General features: G+C 35.1%; 1 protein-coding gene and 1 long non-coding RNA gene across 2 annotated transcripts in view; one reads left to right on the top strand and one right to left on the bottom strand.

The window, feature by feature from the left end:
* The window catches only part of LOC145663818 (uncharacterized), a 69,464-nt gene extending 61,330 nt beyond the window's left edge, over window positions 1-8,134 (top strand). The window contains exon 3 of the long non-coding RNA XR_014127276.1: window positions 4,875-8,134. This is a non-coding gene — a long non-coding RNA (uncharacterized LOC145663818). The remainder of the gene's footprint in view (window positions 1-4,874) is intronic.
* A 10,519-nt stretch (window positions 8,135-18,653) lies between these two features.
* Window positions 18,654-19,859, bottom strand: LOC145664459 (uncharacterized). Its single transcript, XM_081731157.1, has one exon. The coding sequence runs from the start codon at window positions 19,857-19,859 to the stop codon at window positions 18,654-18,656; it is 1,206 nt and encodes a 401-aa protein (XP_081587283.1).
* Between the last annotated feature and the right edge of the window lie 1,920 nt (window positions 19,860-21,779).

Raw genomic sequence — 21,779 nt, 5'->3', positions numbered from 1 at the left:
GGTGTAAATCATTTTTTTTTTTTTTTTTTACAAAACGTGTAAATTGACTCATAACTCATACGTATGGATGTTCTGTCGTTAATTTTCAGTTTGTTTAGTTGGAGTAGTTTGGAAACCATGGAGCAGAAAAAAGAATGTTTCATGTCCATCGATAACTAATCGGATGAGGCCTCTGTAAGGGGGAACTAGAGAAATCGTACTTTTCATAAATTAACACTCTGAATTAGCAACCCTGTTGATGTTTCAGTGCATCAAAAGGTGTGTTAAGGATCTGTCTACATTATGCAATTCCTGAAAACAATGAAAAACAAACTTTGAAATCATCATGATAAAATTTTTACTTACATGCACCCGGCAACACTGCTACTATCAGAAATGAGTAACCAGGTCTATAGTGGATGCTGTGAATGTCCCCTGTCTTGATTCAACTGGTTCACACGTTTCGCCAGGTTGGCAGCAACTTTACGAAGATTAGAAGTGTTAATGTTCTCATTGGCATTGCGAATGTTCGTTTCCAGGTCTTGAATAGTTTGAGAATTGTTCTTGTATAACTCTTGCTTTAAATAGCCCCATAGAAGTGAATAGTAGTGTTGCCGGGTGCATGTAAGTAAAAATTTTATCATGATGATTTCAAAGTTTGTTTTTCATTGTTTTCAGGAATTGCATAATGTAGACAGATCCTTAACTAGAGATGCAAGGGCTCGGAAAAAAACCGGCTTTTTTGGAAAAAAACTCGGTTTTTACTGCTTTGCTTTTTTGCTTGGGAAATTTTGGGCTTTTTTCAAAATTCTGCTTTAAATCGATAAAGCAGACTTTGTTTCGCTTCTCTATAACACAGAAAGTCATTTAATTAGTGGTTGATGCCGATAATAATATAAAACCTCGAAAGTAAACCATGAATTTCGAAAAGATATTTTAAACAATTTTACTTCAACATTTTTACATTATGAATTCCAAAGGATTAACCAATGTATATAATAAACACATTTTAACCTCCTATATACAAAAGTAAGCAGAGCTGGCAAGAACCATGGTTGTTTCTGAAAATGCCAAAAACCCGTTTTGGGGGGGCAGTTTAAACCAGGCTTTTTTGGGGTTTAAACCAGGTTTTTTGATTTAGATATTTTGCTTTATGTATTTATATTACATATTCACAGAAATAAGTTTGTTTCGCCTTGGTGTTATTATTCAACAACGGGGTTATGCTGGAAGAGGTCCCATAAGCTTAAAGAAGTCCGGTCAGTAAATTTCTTAAATTGAGAAACTCCCGCCCTAGCCATCGGGAAAATCCCGTCATTCTTTTAAATGTAAAACAATAACGGGAAAATCCTGTAAAATTTAATTTGCATGTAAAATTTAAAGGTCAACGCATTATAATCAGTACGCTAAAACTGAGTGACACACAATCATAGTCAACGTCTTACGAATAAAATCAGAAAAATAAACACACTGCTGAACAAGACTGCACTTATTTAATATAAAAACACATTTACACGTGACGTTTCGATCTTCTATCCAAGATCCTCATCAGACGTGAGTGTACGTCTGGTGAGGATCTTGGATAGAAGATCGAAACGTCACGTGTAAATGTGTTTTTATATTAAATAAGTGCAGTCTTGTTCAGCAGTGTGTTTATTTTTCTAAAACTGAGGTATTAAATTACAAATTTAGTATGTAGGTATCATTGAAAGTCCAATCCAAGCTAATGTTGGAAGCTAAGTAGGCAATCGATAAATTTTACCAATTTTAATCAATATATTTAAGCAACCTTCGCTTCTTTATAAAACAACAGGCATGCAGAAATATATAATTTGGTTTAGGCTTAACATCCTTACGTAATACCGAGGTTATCAAGGAGAAGACTTTCGCTTAAAGTGACATCCGAAAGAGTACTTGGTTTACACATGAAAGAAGGGTTGTGGTTCGACCAAGAATTGAACATGGGACACCTTGATTAAAAGGAGAAAAGGAAATAAGACTAATGCAGATGGTTTGACATGTGAAACGTCACCATGAAGTTCACACGATTCGCATTTTTGTTCTTTTAATTTTTTTTAGTTTAAACCAGTTATTAAAAAAAAAAAAAAAACAGCTGGTGTAAACGAGCCAACCCTAAGAGTAAAAACTTCTTTCAAAAAATACACAAATAACTAGCAAAATTGTATGTAGTATTTTTACTTCAAAATATTCCATACCCTCTTTTTGAAACAAAATAAAATTAAAATAAAACATAAGAGAAATACTTAGATTTGTATGATACAATTAAAGGCTGCACATGGTTCTGTATATTCTTGAAATTCTACAGTCAAGTTTTTTATAACCACCATCAAGGGCGCCCATCAGGGGGGTTAAGGGGGCGCTTGCTTCCCCTAGAGGAAAATGTACTTCAGAATATTGAAAATCCAATAGGATTTTTACATTAGTTACAGCAAAATTTGAAACTATTTTTGAAACGTCGCTTATACTTCCCCTCCTTGGAAACCACAACATGGGCGCCCTTGACCACCATCACGGTTTACCCAGTCCTCAAGTTTTCTAAATTTTTAACAAGAGGGATTCAACATATCATTACGGAACAAAAAAAAAAAAAAAACTACGGAATATATTTAAGTTAAGCTAAATACAACTGCACAACAAACGTGACTGAGTGGTTGGCTTTTGCGCTTCTATCGGGAAGTCCGGGATTCAACCCAGCATTCGACCATTCTGACAAAGCCTTCCTTCATTCCATCTGAGAATGTAGAAATAGTGCGTGTACTGGCCGACTAGGAGTGTAGGAGTTGGCCGACTTCCTTTCTTATTGTTTTTAAATCGTTATTATTACTAATTACCAGCAGTGACGGTTTTGCGAAGGTTAGAGGATCGGTCTTTCGGACTGAAGCCTGTTCTCCAAAGTTGTGGAATGTCTAAAACGAACGAAATATCTATTAGTTATGCCTTTACTCATAAACTTTAAGCTCCCGTCAAATAAAAATTACGAATGTTTAGAAAAACTAAACATTAGTAGTAAGAAAACCCCTCCCAAAACACTTTTTTAAATTCGCCACTGATTCTCAGTATAAAATGATCTTCAAGATTGTATCCGGAAGATTATTGCTAAACAAATAAACGAAACGAAATATTAGTTATGCCTGCTCATAAACTTCAAGCTGCTCCCAAATAAAATTAGGACTTTTTAGAAAACGAAGCAATCAGAAAAACCCCTCCCAAAGTACTTTTCTAAATCCGCTATTGATTATATGTATAAATTGGTATTCAAGGTTGTATCTGGAAAATTATTGCTAAATCATTGCACAACTACAGTATAACAGAAATGTGGAAATACGGTTTGACGGACATATTGAAAAACGTATGCTTTGACGGATATATAGAAAAACGTAAGTTTAACTTTCGTGCTAGAAGCTGGAGTACTAAGCTCTTAGAAATGAAACATGGATGACAAACTAAAATGATCTAGAGAAGGAAAAAAATGTCGATAACTCAAAAGTTAAAATAAAGTTAAATAACCTGTAAAATTGCCCTCAAATACTACATTCTTCATGTTAGCTTTAATTCGTAAAATATGTGCTCCATCCATCTTGATGGTGAATTACAGAGCTAAATATGGCATTCAGGTCGTGGAAATCTTATCTAACTATAGAATATACTATAAGAAAGCTATTTGGATAGAAAAATCATGAAAATGAAAAAAGCCAAAATTTCCAAAATTCTCGGTTTTTTTCCAAAAAAGCCGGCTTTTTATGTGAAAAAAACTATCGATTCAAAAAAGCCGGCTTTTTTGCATCTCTATCCTTAACACACCTTTTGATGCACTGAAACATCAACAGGGTTGCTAATTCAGAGTGTTAATTTGTGAAAATTACTATTTCCCTAGTTCCCCTTTACAGAGGCCTCATCCGATTAGTTATCGGTGGAAATGAACAACTCTTTTTCTGCTCCATATTTTGAAAACTACTCCAACTAAGCAAACTGAAAATTAATGACAGAACATCCGTACGTATGAGTTATGAGTCAATTTACATGTTTTGTAAAGAAAAAATGATTTACACCTTCGGTTACATCTGGCAACACTGTGTGGTTCCTAGTGTACTTCAATCGTTGCTTTCTAGTTTAAAAATATATGCATAAACAAGGCTTCATTTTATTATAACCATTATTCGTGTATCACTTCAGGTTCAAAAGTTCTACTATCCCAAACTCCGGGTTGCATTAGTTACGGAGCACCGAGTAGCGCATGATAGCTATCTGTTTTCTGTACGGGTAAGAATGGAGTACTTCACGACGTAACAGTGTGTAAATTTATAATACTGTAATACAGTAAATTTATTACAAATGTTGTGAATGTTGCGCAGATACAGGTGAATGTTTGGCGATATAACGTTCAGTGTTGCCAACTTACTAGAATAGAAATGGCGGGCTTTTCAAAAGTTGCGTTCTTTTTGAGACACCTTTATATATTTAATGGGCAAGTAGACTATCGTCTAAAGAATAACGTTTGTTATGTTTGGTGGCCGAGCTCGGTTTGTATTCGGTACTTTATTTTCTCTGTAATTACTGCCCAGATTTGAATTGAATTCGGTGCACAAGTAGCCTGGCAACAGAGGCTGCGTTGCACAGCTCTGTACGCCTAAAAATTCTGAATTCCGTTCACTTGCTGTGTTCCGTAATGGTAAGTTAATGTACCACTAGGCTTTAATTCATTAGAGTATAGTTGTTCAGTTGTATTTATTTATTATTTGTGAACACGACTGCAGATAAAGGACGTGACAGGTATAATAACGATTAATTTTTCATTCAACTCATTCGGTGTAATATACCCACCAGGTGCTCCAGTATGACTCATCATAACAAAGTCTATTTCTTTTTCGTTTCAGATCATCCACTGGGAATTTTCATAACACCAGAAGTAACTCAACACACGTTCGCGTGGTAATGTAATTCTCTGCCCAAGAACCACAGTGGCACTGCAGCATGTGACGCTATTCAGAAACAAAATTCAGAATTCAAGTCCAACGAAAGTTTCGTCATCAGGCCCCTCCGACACTGAAAACTATAAAGTAGTGCTGTGATAAATTTTTGACAACCGGCAGTTGTAAAGAAGAATCATAGAAGTGGAAATCAATGTATTCAGGAAGAAGTTGTAGGGACTGTGGAGAGGTCGTTCGAATGAAGTCCAAGGAAGTCAATTAGGAAAGCAGCAAGAGAATTGGGAATGCAAAGGTCGGCTTTTTACACAATTCTTCACCGTAGACTGCTCTTGCACACATGCAAGGTACAGCGGGGGACACTTCTAAATGGTACAGCCATATGGAGATTTACGACTAAGGTGTATCATTTAGAAGTGTCCCCCGCTGTACAATTTGTGCAAAAAAATGAAGCTTGATGACGGACAAAAGCTGGAAACATTTGCAATAGTTATGCGGACTTGCGTTGGTGATAACGATATCTTTTAATCACCCATAAAATGTTTTAAGATGAGGTCATCTTTCACCTATTGAGAAAGTAAACCGTCACAATGTACAAATCCCCCTTGCATTCGTAGAACGCATGTCACACACTTCAAAAGTGCATATTTGATGGGGCCTTATAAACAATTAAACTGTGGAAACGTTTTTCTTTCAAGATAATACCGTTACCGGTAACTTTTACTTGAATATGTTGTAGAACTTTCTCGTATCACAGATAGTACAGATGCAACAGACAATAATCTTTCAGCTAGATGGTGCTCCACCACATTGTAGCCTTCAGGCTTGACATTTTTTTAAATTTCACATTTCTTAATCGTTGGATTAGACATGGCGGACCAATTTCTTGGCTTCTACGTTCCCCTGACATTGCTCTATTTTATTTCTTCTTATGGGAATACATCAGACAAAGTATATACCTATCAAAAGTTGGCTACATATGGACTTAAAACATCGCATATTCCTTGATTGACCAAGTCAATAGAATACGTAATATCAAAAATATAATGCTTATTTTGGTCAATTTAATCAAACATCACAAAGAATCTATTTTTAAGTTTGATCAAAATAAAATAACACTAAGAATCTATTGTTTATTTTGATAATTTTAATCAAACAAGAAATAAATCTATTTGTTATTTTGATCAAGTTAATAGAGTAACATCAATAATCTATTGTCTGTTTTGGATAATTTAAATAAACAAACAACACAATGAATCTATTGTTTATCTTGAACAATTTAATCAAATATTACACAGTATTTATTGTTTATTTTGGTCAACTTAATGGAATACCACAAAGAAATCTATTGCTTATTTTTGATGAATTTAATAGAATAACACAAAAGACTGTTGGTAGTTGAGGGACAAACAAGGTAAAATTCTGTTGTAATAAATGAATGAATCAAACACCAACTATCTAAGGAGAAAAATAAATAAACGCGGTTGAAAGAAACAGCGAAGGAATGACAGAGAAGAACAACTAAAATAACGTATCGAGAAGGAAGAAGGGGAAAAGTCACCAGACAGAAAAAAAAGGAGACAAGAATAAAATATGTATTTTGATGTTTAAAAGGGAAAACAAAACGAATCCTTTATCTGTAATGTCGTCGAAAAAGCGGTCAGCGGAGGAAAGTACATGAGTTGCTGACGTCACAATACACGCAATCAGGTTGTCGTGTGTCACTTCCCTTTTCCGTATATGTCAAAGTTGGTTATTTAAGTTTCTCCAAAACCAGAATAAAAGACAGCAAAAGAAAAAAAAAGGAAAAAAGAAGAAAAGAACAAGGTTTGAAACAGGAAATATGTAGGCGATTCTATGGTAATCTCAACATTTTAAAACAGAAATAAAAGGAAAAATATACGAAACAGGAAATATCAGTGGCTTATGTAATACTTTCAGGGTTAAATATTTTGCTTTGGTGGAAAAAAAAAAAGAATGAATTTTATTTCTAATTTGAATGTTAGTTTGGCTCGAAGGCGTCAGTCTGATGCATGTCTGTGGGATAAACAACCCACGTCACGATAAATATGTGTGGAAAATAAGTCAATGCTGTTATTATTCCCTTCATTTGCATATTATCTAAATATTAAAATATTAGGTTTATATGTTTGTGGTCCAGAAAAGTTTACAGTATATGTTTGTGGATGTTTATATGTTTGGGCCAACTCTTTTCACGATGGTATGTCAGAAACCACAAGCTCTAGAAAGATGTTGTTTTCACTGATCGATTGCACATTTTGTGTAGATTGTTCACTTCTAATTGAATATTTTAAAAGAATGGCCGTTATATCTTTATTATTACATTTTTAGGGATACACTGGAAGTGTTGAAATTTTAAAGAAAAGTAAAGCATCATATCCTATGAGGTATACATTCCAACACCACATATTTGTATATAGGAGTTGTATATCTCTCAGGCGTTTGTTTCATAGCCAAATCATAATGAAAAACGAAAGATAACCATTTCTCCATTTAAGATGAATCTTTATTGTTTGGAGTGTTTTGCCCAATGAACACCATATATCACTGACATTATAATTAATTGTGTGTAATGTACCGTATGTGCTGCTTATTACATACTGTAATGCAAGAAGAAAGAAAACACTGATCATTCATGAGTTAGGAACTCCAACCGAAAGTAGGCTCAAATCTTGTAAACGATATTTTTAAAAAAATCCAAAAAATCTTCCCTTTATGGTAACCCTTGTCGATTTTTATCAACACCTCTTTCACTTGTGTCTGTAAAGGGACATGTACAGATGTGAGGAATGACAAAGAGATTCATGCTCATATGTGAATGATGCGCTGTGTAGAGAGCGCAGGTTCAGCTAGTTTTCCTAATTTCCATTATACACTAATATTCAGGGATATTCGAGGTTTCAAACATATACATTGAATAAACTAGCATGTTCTGGGTGCCATTCTTGGTGTAAGCTTAAATACAATTAGCGTACAGGAAAAACGAGATATCTTTAAAGTGGTGGCTTTTAGTATTGTCCATGAAACAAGAGTAGACGAAACGGAACTAGAAATAAGGTTTTATCGTAGCATCTCGTAAATTTTGTAGAAATTTCATATTATCTCGTAAATTTTGTAGAAATTTCATATTATCTCGTAAATTTTGTAGAAATTTCATATTATCTCGTAAATTTTGTAGAAATTTCATATTATCTCGTAAATTTTGTAGAAATTTCATATTATATCGTAAATTTTGTAGAAATTTCATATTATCTCGTAAATTTTGTAGAAATTTCATATTATATCGTAAAATTTGTTGAAATTTCATATTATATCGTAAATTTTCTAGAAATCATGTGTTGTCTTGATTCTCGAAAAACTTTCCTCGCTTCGCTTAGAAATTTTTGTAGTCTATTTTCTTTTTCTTCTAAACGATTTGAGAAAGAAGGACAAAATTTACAATATACGTACAAGAAGTAATTATGGATCATCAAGAGTATAAAATAAATTCTGTGTTAACTATATTCATAATGTAATATTAAAATTACCAAAATGATAAAAAGCGGCGAAATTCCTGCATTGAGCTAGGAAAATCGCCATATAACATATTTATAATTTTATAGTCGGTTTAAGTGTATCAAACAGCAAGTTGTACCATATATATTCAAAACAACACCGAAAACGTTTGGGAGGTTATTCTTGACACCAAAATAAGACGAAAAGTATAGACAAGCGTGGGTGCATAAATGCTTCTTTTCGGAGTTGTAGGCTGCTGAAAACATGTAAAAATGAAATTTAAAGGCCCATAGCTCGAAAACTGTGTGGTCTATCGTAGTCGGGTCAAGACTTTACTAAGAAACTAATATATATGCTCTATCCAAAAATACATGTTTTAGAATCCTGCAGTTCTTCCGCAACAATTTTTTATAGAGGTAGTTAGTGAGTACTTCAGATTATATGCCCGTAACCAAATTGCCTTCATGGTCACATGATCACACGATGAGGTTCGAGCCTGAGAGTGCCGGTACAACGTAGGGGAGGGGGAGCAGGGAGATATATAAAAATAAATCAAACTTAATAGCTCTCGAAATACGAGACCGATCTCGATTAAATTTGCCATATATATATATGAGGTTCAGGAATGGGATGATTTTTATCATTTCATTTTGACAGTGCAACTTAGGGAGGAGGAGGAGGAGGATACGATTGAAAATGACTGATATTAGTGTCGAATACATAGTTTTCGAGGTAGTTGAGATGAACAGTGACACTTCCGATGCAGTTTAAATCCTAATTCAACCCCCATTAGTTCTTTTGGTCCAAAATGAAACGTATTCTCGCCGTGCGAAGATTGGGTATTCTGCTAATAACTCAAAAAAGAAAAATTGAAAATGCTAGAAATTGCAACACAAATTTTTTTCAAAAGATATAATCCAGACGCGCTTAAAGAAATTGAATCAAACATGTTTAATAAAGTACTTCGAAAGATGCATCGAATACATCCTGGTGTTTCTTATAAAACGCGAAAATAATATTTTTGTTATTACTTAATCACAGCAACATCAATTTCTCTTACAATTTTTCAGGCTTGATAGAAGCAGTTATTTTTTATAAATATCGTCCGAATGATATTAATTTCTATTTTGGAGAAAGACTAGGATTTGAACTTTTCAACAATATTTTAGGGGTACAAATGATGTAAATCTGTGAAGTCTGGGTGTCCTAGGTATGTATTAATCAAGGTATCTAATCAAGCTATCTAATCAAACTATCTAATCAAGCTACCTAATCAAGATATCTAATCAAGCTATCTAATCAAACTATCTAATCAAACTATATAATCAAGATATCTAATCAAACTATATAATCAAGCTATCTAATCAAGCTACCTAATCAAGATATCTAATCAAGCTATCTAATCAAACTATCTAATCAAACTATATAATCAAGATATCTAATCAAACTATATAATCAAGCTATCTAATCAAGCTACCTAATCAAGATATCTAATCAAGCTATCTAATCAAACTATCTAATCAAGCTATCTAATCAAACTATATAATCAAGATATCTAATCAAACTATATAATCAAGCTATCTAATCAAGCTACCTAATCAAGATATCTAATCAAGCTATCTATCAAACTATCTAATCAAGCTATCTAATCAAACTATATAATCAAGATATCTAATCAAACTATATAATCAAGCTATCTAATCAAGCTACCTAATCAAGATATCTAATCAAGCTACCTAATCAAACTATCTAATCAAGCTATCTAATCAAACTATATAATCAAGATATCTAATCAAACTATATAATCAAGCTATCTAATCAAGTTACCTAATCAAGATATCTAATCAAGCTATCTAATCAAACTATCTAACCAAGCTATCTAATCAAACTATATAATCAAGATATCTAATCAAACTATATAATCAAGCTATCTAATCAAGCTACCTAATCAAGATATCTAATCAAGCTATCTAATCAAACTATCTAATCAAGCTATCTAATCAAGCTACCTAATCAAGATATCTAATCAAACTATATAATCAAACTATCTAATCAAGATATCTAATCAAACTATATGATCAAGCTATCTAATCAAACTACTTAATCAAGATATCTAATCAAACTATATAATCAAGCTATCTAATCAAACTATCTAATCAAACTACTTAATCAAGATATCTAATCAAACTATATAATCAAGCTATCTAATCAAACTATCTAATCAATATATCTAATCAAACTATATGATCAAGCTATCTAATCAAACTACTTAATCAAGATATCTAATCAAACTATATAATCAAGCTATCTAATCAAACTACTTAATCAAGATATCTAATCAAACTATATAATCAAGCTAAATAAAGTGATGGGGGCGAGCTTAAATCTTCATCGTAGTTTCCGAGAAAATGAAAGTCTTTGAGAGCTTAAAAAGTGATACTGTACAATAAACATGCCACTAATTGAGAGAAAATTAATACTATCTATATTATTCTTGATTCTAGTTTAGTGTTATGAGTTTAAAAATAATAGACTCATGAAGGAATTATCTCGTAACACCACAAAAACTAGTAACAGTACCAGAGACAAAATGAAGCTTACATACAACGACTTTTCCACTTCCAAAAATAGGGCTGAAATGAAAACAATCTCGAGAATCTGAGCTCCACAACATCAGAGAGGATATCTTGTAATAACTCAAATCAAACTAGGTTAGTATTTCACTTTACAGGTTTATATACTCCTGAGCAATCCACGGAATGAAATAGCATTGAGTCGAGAATTATTGCGTTTTCTAGTCAAGAGGAAAATATAGGGTACAGATTGACGGTGTTACCAATCAGATTCACTTATTCGATTTTGTAAGTAAACCATACAACAAATATTGTGCTATCGTATCTTCTTAGCTATGTATCATACTTTTACGTGAATAATACTTTTACTTTTATGTGAGTAATTTTCTCATTCGACAATCTTCGGCTAGTTTTTAGCCTGGGTATAAAATCTTAATACTAGGTTTAATTCAAATTTAAAGTATGATTAACAACACGGTCGCAATTGTCGCAATTAATACTTGAAATTATCTTCGAGAGAAAATTGTCTCGGGTTTTCACATACCGTAATTGCATTTGTCGCTGGTAGCAATTGGTATATATTCTTTTAATTTTCGAGATGAGACGAGTGCTCAACATTACTCAAAAGTGATGGATTACTTGCAGAAGGTAAGCACATATAACTTTATATACGCTTTGTGAGATCTATAGATTCATACAGACCCTATGTCTTAAGTTTAAACAACTCTTTACTTAAACAAAAATTAAAATAATCATAATTTTGGATTCATTCTCATTTGACTGTACATCTCACTGCCGTCATATAATGAAAAAGTAAATGAGGGTATGCTTCAGCATCATTTTCTTCTTAATACGTTGCGTAGTCATCGTAAAGTACGAGGATTACTTTTAAAATAAGTACCATTTTGAAATTCGACCGCTGTAGCGCTGCGGCCGGAATCCCATGCATGCGCCCTGTGTACTTACATCTGTTGGTAAGCCACCTACACCATTACGTAAATGTTTGTTTGTGAGTAATTAAAATGTCTCCACCAATTGAGAATCCCACCGACTGTTAAATACGGGCTGTGATTCATTTTCTTAGTGATAAAGGCGTGAAAGCGGCTGAAATTGATCGTCAGATTAGTGAAGTATATGAATAAAACATTATGAACGATGGAATGGTACGGAAATGTGTTAGAGCTTTTAAACATAGCCGCACGAATGTTCATGATGAAGAACAAAGTGGGCGCCCTTCTGCCATCACTACAGACTTGGTGCAGAAAGTTGACTAAAGAGTAGGCCTAAAAGAGAACAGGCACTTTACGATTTCGTCGTTATCTGATAAGTTTCCTCAAATTTCAAGAAATATTTTCTGTGAAATTATGACTCAACGCTTAGATTATAGAAAGTTGGGCTCACAATCGTGTTGCAATGTTTGTCAAATCAGGCGTCAGACTTCTATGAGGATGGTTTTCAAAAATTTACTGTACGATACGATAAGTGCCTTAATATTAGTGGAAACCATATCAGGTTATTCAAAAAGCGCGCCGGTTTTGGATCGTCTGGCAAATTTTTGTTTCTCGGTTGCCGACATTGTTTTGTATTGTTGCTCTGCCAACAAACATTCCGATTGTCGCCTTAGCCTAGTCTGAATTTCTCGCATTTCTTCGGTCTGTGTCTGGCCATGGAGCAGTTTACTATAGCGTAACGTGTGCTAATTGTGGAAGCATTTTATCAAAACAGAGAAAGTTATGCAGCAACTGTCAGACGACTTCGCGCGGTTCTAGGGCAAAATGAGGCACCCGAATGAATCAACAGTTCGCAGAGTTATGAAAAAGTTCACTGAAACGGGTTCAAAGGCACCGATTCTGGGGGGCCGAGGGCCCGGGCTCCCCCAAAGTTCATGTGGGCCCCCTATTGTATTTATGAATATACAATATTTGACATAATTTGAATGCAATTTGTCTTAAAATTCTCATATATATACCTTCTGCATCTGAATGCCCCTCCCCTAAATTTACAGAGAAATTGGCGCCCTTGAACGGGTTCACTAGCGAACATTAAAAGTCCTGGGCGTCGTCATAGTGGTCGATCTGAGCATAACATTGCGGTGGTTTGTGACAGTGTAAGCAGTTAGTCAGGAAGTCAGAGGGAATTTCAGGAACAGAGTTATTGCACACCAGCGCAGTAGAGGGGGTTATTTGGCCGATGTCATTCACCATACCTGAAATCGGAATGTTGATGAACATGTTTATGAATTTTGTTAGTGTTTTCTGAAAAAATGAGGTTCATAATTTGATGTAACAAAAACGGCACGCTTTTTGAATAACCCTATATATATATATATAGAAAAGTAAAGTAAAGTTCAGGCTTTCATGTAACAAAAAAAAATTACTAAAAGTAAACTTTTTTTTCTAATTTCAAAACAGTACTTACTGAGAAAACGCGCCTCGTATGACTTTTAGGCTTAAAAAAATATAAAAAAATTCATTTTTTCGAAAACTTCCGAAGGCATAAGAATTTACACTTTTCCATATGATTTCGTCATTTTTTCATTATGCACTAATAACATACAGAAATGCGTTTGTGAAAATACATTCACCAATATATATAATAATGTTTTTGAAATTAGTTGCACTATTACCTTGCTTCTCCGTCAGATTATATCTAATATATATATATATATATAATAAGGTGCAAATTTAAATGAGCATTAAGATACCCGAGATATTGTGTTGTAATTTCGCCTTAAGAAATATTCACCCCCAGAAAAAGAAAAATAAAGAGAAAGGAAAGTGAGATACATTAGCATTAGCTATCTCAAACCAAATAGTGACAAGTTAATTGCTCTTATTTGCAAGTGAGATATTTATCTCCCTTCTTCTGTTAGATTGCATTTGGCTGACTTCTGAACAACAACCAAATATAAAGAATGACTTCTCAGAGATTATCTGATTACATGAACTTTATTTATACTTTAACGGAATCAAACCAAGGGGGAAAAAAGCTAATGAATGGTTTATATTTACTGAAATAAAAATAGTCAAACGTTGTACTGTTACAATAATTTCTACAACGATGTTGATACGCATACATCATTCCGTCTATCTTTTAACTTATACTGTTATTAACATGTTTTCTGCACTGCGAACTTTTTTTTCTATGAATATTTATGCTCAGCACAGAAGCTAAAAGAAATTGGATCGATTTTTTTAAAAGATTCAAAACAGAGGAATCTTCAGGGATAGTTTCTTCCAATAACATTAAGATTTAATTTACGTTTTGAGAAAAACTAGCTTTCGTCCCTCAGTACATCATAGATCAGAATCTGTAGTTGTTTACATTCAATAAATCTATTTTTTTTTAAATTTTTTAGATTGCCTAGCAACGACCCCAAATTCCATATTATTTTTTACGGAATTATTCAAGAACCTCTTATATACAACAATCTCGCCAGTAGCGACATCTATTAGAGTGAGACAGATAATTGATAGTTCAAGTAGTGACATGTATTAGCGTCAGGCAGATAAGTGATAGCTCAAGTAGCGAGTGACTGTTTACTATTGGGAATTAGCTTGACACACTGAGACGTTTATCCTTTATTATAAAGATTTTCATTACACCCCTTATATTTCTGCAACAATCATTACAAATCTCTTAAGGTTCTATAACCCTCAGGGATAGGTCAACGCACACGATTACTGATACGTTTTATAACTAGGATATTAAGCACACGAAACTAATATAATAATAATAATTAACCATAAATAAAATACACATACTAACATTATTAAACTTCTAAACTATGTTGCGTGTAAGTATGAGAGCCTTATAGAACGGTTAGGTCCGTCTATCTGTAGACAGGTATCAGAGGGAAAACGGGAAAAGAGATAACAAAAACCAATTTTTCTGGAATCGATTCAGTGTCCCAACAACAGCTTTTGTCTCCACACTTAACTTTCTACTAAAAAAAAAAAAAATACATTACTATTTCCTGTTTCAATATTGAACGCCAAAGAAGTAATTTGATGTGCTTTCAGTATGACAAATACAGATGTTCTTGACGCTGTAAGGAATCCACAAGTGGTACAATTTACTATCACTTTATCTTTTAATGTTGATTCCGATAAAGCAAATATGGCAATGGATAGGAAGAAATTATTTATTTGATACTAATTTAATCTTGTATCTACTCTTCTGGGCAACTTGAAGTATTAGCGTTACACATAAACTAAGACATTCTTGTATTATATAAAGAATTACGCATTGTCAGGAGTATGTGTCATCGTTTGGAAAATACAAACAATAGATTTGATATATTTGGTTACTACAAAGAATTGTGATTTCATAAATTCACTGTAGCTTTATGTATCATTCGACATATTGTCACAAAACTTTACAGCCGTATCGAAAAACTCAAAAAGATGTTGTGTGTTGCAGATTCACTTCTGATTTCTGCCACGAGAGCGCAGCACTGAGCATTTATTCAAGATGGCGACAGGTGCAGAGAAAGTTTACGTTGTACTCAAGTTTCATTCACATCAGTCTGTCCTAACAGTGAAACGACACTTCCGAACGAAGTTCAACATAGACTCACCAACTGCCAAGACCATTCGGCGATGGAATGTATAGTTTGTAGCTGCAAGATGCCTCTGTAACGGGAAATCAAGTAGTCGACCTACAGTGACTTAAGAGTCTTCATCCCGGCGAAATTAAAATACCGCTAATTTTACAGTAATTATGTGATATCTTCAAATAGATAAAAGATAATCGAAATGTGGAACAAGAGCGCCCTAGATAATATTATTTTAAATAAGAAACCGTTATCACGACTCACTTACCAGCTTTCGATTTCGAGCCATTTTGAAAATCGGCATTTATTTTCGCGTTTCTAAACAGCTGAAAACGGAAAGCCACTAGGTGACTTGTGATAACGGTACCTCAGGCAAAATAATATTGTCTAGGGCGCTCTTGTTCCATATTTCAATTATCTTTTATCTATTTGAAGATATCACATAACTACTGTAAAATTAGCGGTATTTTAATTTCGCCGGGATGAAGACTCTTAAGAAACGGTCGTGGTGGAGATGATGATCAGCAATTCCTGCCATGGTCTCCATGGTGTTCGAATCTAACACTATGCAATTTTTTGTGTGGGACTATGTGAAAAATACAATGTTTACGTCTCCTCTACCAACAAACCTAACAGAACCAGGGCTCACATCGACTGTGCTTTACAACGGATTGAAACGGACATTCTGCACCGAGTGTGGGAAGAACTTGAATATCGACTTGATATTTGCAGAATTGCTAGAAGAGCATATATAGAGCACTTGTAATATGTCACTAAAAAACGTTTGCATTTTGTCAATACGTCTCCAAAGTTTTGGGAGAGTATGTTCAATAATAAAGCTACAGTGCATTTATGAAATCGGATCAATCATTTGTAATAACCCTGTATTGCCCTCCACGCTGACGTAGTTCCTAGCGCACACGACCTCGGAGCACGGGGTCCCTATCCTGGTGAGAGAACTTTAACATATTTGATTGTATTACGATGATTCGGATTCCACCGTAAAGCGTAAATCCACGTTTTGTATAGCCACGGTGGCAAAAAGGGTGTAAAACTCCAATGCAATCTATTAAGATATAATATCGTTGTTGATACTGCAATATACCGTGAGGGCCGTGGTGGCTCAGTGGTAGAGTGTTCACCTCTGGTGCTTGGGGTCACAGGTTCGATCCCAGACCCCGCCAAGTGAACTTTGTGGTGGACAAACACCGTGTGTGGGGGTTTTCTCGGGGTTCTCTCGTTTCCTCCCACTTTCTTCATTCCACCATTTCATTCATTTACTCATCATCACCGTCTCCTTTAGCATAAACGTGGGACGTAAAACTTAAAGATTTCATTTCATTTTTTCAATATACCGTATGCGAAGGTTTTTTTAAAAAAAGTTTTGTAACCATATCTGAAACCCCTAGACATCGGCTATATTGCAGTGTAAAAGTAACTTTAGCTATGGTCTATTGTGCGATGTATTTTAGAAACTTCTGCCGGCAATTTTGATTACACAATGATGAAAAAGTGGACATGACTAGGTTTGGTCATACAACATAAAACATTTCAGTATCAATAGATATAGTAGTTAATAGGCATATAATACATATGTATTCAGTACTGATAATCTGTCCCAGCAGTATTGGAACTATCAATTAGCTATAAATATTTTTGCCAACAAACAACATAGTTTTCAGTGCTATAAAAATTCGTTTTTCTTCATTTTCTTGGGAAGTACTCATGAGCACCACTATGAATGACATTTTATTCAGCTCGATGCCGTCTTATTGATTCATGTGTGTGTGCTTATCTTTGTGCATAACACGAGGGTAAGTCAAAATTTATCCTCAATGTATCTATAACTTTTCTTATATTGTTCATGCTGACCGCTGTCCTCGTTTATTTTATTGTTATGCTGTTGTGGTCATGCTATGAAAGTTTGATCCTAATTCCTCCATTTGTCTTTCTTTTGTTGCAGATGGACCATGGTTGCTCCATTAGAAGTTTGCATCAAAGAGGAACAACAAGCAGTGAACAAGGACGCCCATGCTGTGGTTTGCAAGGGGGGGGGGCAAGTATAAGCGACGTTTCAAATATAGTTTCAAATTTTGCTGTAACTAATATAAAAATTCTATTGGGTTTTCGATATTCTGAAGTACAATTTCCTCTAGGGGGCAAGCGTCCCCCTTGCACCCCCTGGTGGGCGCCCTTGGCAGTGATGTGTCTTTTGTGGTCGGAAGGTGTATCAGGAACCATGACTAACTTCCAGACGTTGTGCCACTTCATCAATAGTCTCTTGTCTGTCTAACAGAACTATGTCACGTACACGCTCATAATCATCCCGGCTCCTTCCTCGTGCGTAACATTTCTGTTGTTGTATGAAGGGGTGATATGTTTATGTACTTTATTTACAAATCACACATATCACATCCAAAGCTAATGAACTGTATGATTAAACCCATATTACTGATTCACCCAGATATCATGAAGGAACGAGAAATAAGACTTGACGAATATTTTAGATGTTACTTGCTTCAATTCTTATTCCGAGGTACATGCGTTAATATAATAAACATGACATGCTTTGTTCGTATGTTAACATAATGATTGATATAATACTTAAAGGTTAGTACAATGAATTACTTATCTTAACTTGTTTCTGCAGTAATTGTTGCTTGCTTGCTGCTAAACCACATGGTTGCTTGCTAACCATTATACTTTGTCTTCGGTCACACATAAACTGAGTACCACTCTAAAACACTGTTAACAACATGTAAATCTTGTCTATTAATAACCATGAGTGCTTCTCTAAAAACTATGAAAAATATGCTTTTCTAAAACTATGAATGAATATGCTTGCCTAGTTGCACTTCGCAGCACATTGTCGAATGCAGAGACACAACTTGAATAGCACTGAAGGCACTGTTGCCAGCCAATGCAAACACAACTCACTAAAACTCACCAGAAAAATCACTAAAAAATCACAAAGAATTCACTAAAACCACTAAACTATATACAAAAAATGAAACTAATATGAATAAAAATGATGCACATGTGCAAGCTTATCCATCCTCCCCCTCCTTGATTGGACACAATCAATTAATATTCTAGGGGTAAAGGAATAAGCTTAGCAACACTACGCCGAAAAATGCCACTTTTACACTTCACAGTTGCCACTCGCACTAAATTATCACTGCCCGGATGAACTTCTTCAATCACACCTAACTTCCACACTTGAGGAGAAACATTGTCTTCTTTTAACAATACGACCATGCCCGGTTGTAGATTAGGCTGAGCTGACTTCCATTTTCTTCTTTGTTGTAACTGGCTGAGGTAATCCCTTGACCAACGTTTCCAAATATGCTGCTTCATTTGTTGAATCCGTTGCCATCTTCCTAATCTGTTGATAGGTACGTCCAGTAGATCTGGTTCCGGAAGGCTGAGAAGTGTAGCTCCCATCAAAAAATGTCCTGGACTGAGATACATTGGATCTGTAGGATCGTTGGAAATGGCTGTCAATGGTCTTGAATTTAGAATGGCTTCAATTTGAATAAGTAACGTATTCAACTCTTCGTATGTCAGACTTGCTGTTCCTGCTGCACGCCGTAGGTGGTACTTCATGGATTTTATTGAACTTTCCCATGAGCCCATGTGAGGAGATCTGGCAGGAATGAATTTCCATTCTAAACCTTCTTGAGCTGAGTATTCCAGGATGTCCTTTCGGTTAGTCTTAGATTCAAAAAATTGTTGCAATTCTCGATTGGCGCCAACAAAGTTTGAACCATTGTCGCTACAGATAGATAAGCATTTACCTCGCCTAGCAACAAATCTCTTCAATGCTGCGATGAAAGCTTGAGAAGTTAAGTCTGAAACTATTTCTATGTGAACTGCTCTAGTGGCTAAACAGATGAACAACGCTGCATAGACTTTCATTTGAATTTTGCTGCGAATCGTGGGCTTGACATAAAAGAATCCTGCATAGTCAACTCCCACGTGTACAAATGGTCTTGCTTCATTTACTCTCTCCTTGGGTAAGTGTCCCATTAACTGTGATGAACTTGTTGATCTCCACTTGAAACAAACCAAACAATTGTGTACTATTGCCTTGACCATCTTCTTAGCTCTTGGAATCCAATATCTGGTACGCAAAGATGCAATAAGAAGCTGTGGTCCTGCATGAAGCAACCTTTTATGTTCTTCTTTGACTATCAGATGGGTGAAATGATGACCTGCAGGTAGGATGAATTGGTGCTTGTTGTCGTACTCCAAGTTTGAATGTTCCAATCTTCCTCCTACTCTTAGCATTCCTTCCGTGTCCAGAAATGGAAAAAGATCCTTGATTGGGCTCTTTGTTGAAACTTCCATTTGTTGCTGCAAGTTCAATATTTCTTGATGATAGGTAGTATGTTGTACTATCTTGATACATCTGTGTAACGCTAAACGAAGTTCCGAAGCGTCAAGACTATCGGTTTTTCTTTCTGATTTCTTGGAACGACAATTATGTTTGAATCGCAAACAATATGCTACTACTCTCAACATTTTGTTTAACGATGAATACCTTTTCATAAAGCTTGTTTCATGAACTGCCACCAAACTTATCATGACTTTCTTCTCTTCTGGAATATTAACTGGCTCATTTTGTTCTTGACATGGCCATTCTGCTGTGTGAAGAAACTCTGGACCATGCCACCATTCTCGAGACTGAATAAGAGTATTGGGATCCGCTCCTCGACTAACTATGTCTGCCGCATTTTCTTTACTAGGCACGTGGTGCCATTGATTGATTGATGTGATTCTCTGAATTTGAGCCACCCTGTTGGATACAAATGTCTTCCAACGATTGGGAGGTGATTTGATCCATGACAAAACTATCGTCGAGTCTGTCCACAGGGGTATACCACTGACCTCTATATTCAATATGGATAGCGTTTTGTCTATTAGCTTCGAAAGTAACAGTGCTCCACATAATTCCAATCTAGGCAAAGTTTGCTTCTTCAGTGGTGCAACTTTCGACTTTGAACAAAGTAAATTGACTTCAATGTTTCCTTGTTCGTCTGTAGCCCTGATGTACACTACTGCTCCAAAATTTTCTTCACTTGCATCGCAAAAACCATGTAATTGAATTTCCTTAACGTTCTCCGAAGACATTACGTTTCTTGTAATTTGTATCTTCGCCATCGCAGGTAACCAAGACATTAATTGATTCCACTCAACTTGTAGGACTGTGTCTAATGGGTCATTCCAATCCATCCCTGTCTTCCACAACTTCTGTAAGAAATTCTTGTATTTGATGACAATTGGAGCGATTAGACCTAATGGATCGAAGATAGATGACACTATGCTGACGACTTGTCTTTTTGTCATTGCAACATTACTTTCTACTGCAGTTCCGTGTTTACAAATTTTGTTCGAAATTATAAGTTTGTCTGTTAATGGAATCCATGCTATTCCTAAAGTCTTAACACCGTCTTGCTGACCAAGTATGATTGGCTGTTGTTTTTCTCTGAAGTCTTCAGGAACTCCTTGAAGTACTTCTTCTTTGTTAGAACTCCATTTACAAAGCTTGAAACCTGCTCTGCTTAAAATATTAATAAGATCCTTCTGTAGTTCTAAGGCCTTTGACACGTTTGGTACTGATTTTAACACATCATCAATGTAGAAATTGTGTTTTATTACTTCTGCTGCTTCTGGAAATTCCTTGGAATTTTCCTCCGCTATTTGCTTCAGACATCTTGTTGCCAAGAAGGACGCTGACGAAGTCCCGTACGTCACTGTTTGTAACTCATACGACTGGATCGGTTCTTCTACTGAATTTCTCCAAAGGATGCGTTGTAAACACTTGTCCTCATCATGAATTAATATTTGGCGGTACATTTTCTCTAAGTCTGCTGTAAATGCAACTGGATACAACCGAAACCTTAAAATAATGGAGTACAAGTCATCTTGAACAATTGGCCCAACTTGAAGAATGTCATTCAATGATTTGCCATTAGACGTTTTTGCACTTGCATCAAAAACCACTCTTAATTTAGTTGTTGTACTGTCCATCTTGAATACAGGATGATGTGGAAGATAACAACTGCTGCTGCTGTTCACGTCTTCTTCTGTAACTTTTCGCATGTGACCCAAACTCAAATACTCATCCATGAAGGCGGCATATTGTTTATGAAACTCAGGATTTTGTAGCAATCTTCTTTCAAGCTGCTTAAATCTTTGTAGTGCCAT

The sequence above is a fragment of the Thermobia domestica genome, chromosome 11, assembly GCF_964235325.1.
Source record: "Thermobia domestica chromosome 11, izTheDome1.hap1.1, whole genome shotgun sequence".
NCBI lineage: Eukaryota > Metazoa > Arthropoda > Insecta > Zygentoma > Lepismatidae > Thermobia > Thermobia domestica.
The sequence above is the reverse complement of the archived record's forward strand: the minus strand, read 5'-3'. Positions and strand labels throughout refer to the sequence as shown.

Coding starts and splice junctions, on each gene's coding strand:
- LOC145664459 (XM_081731157.1), bottom strand. CDS start 19,859: ATGCTAAGAGTAGGAGGAAGATTGGAACATTCAAACTTGGAGTACGAC.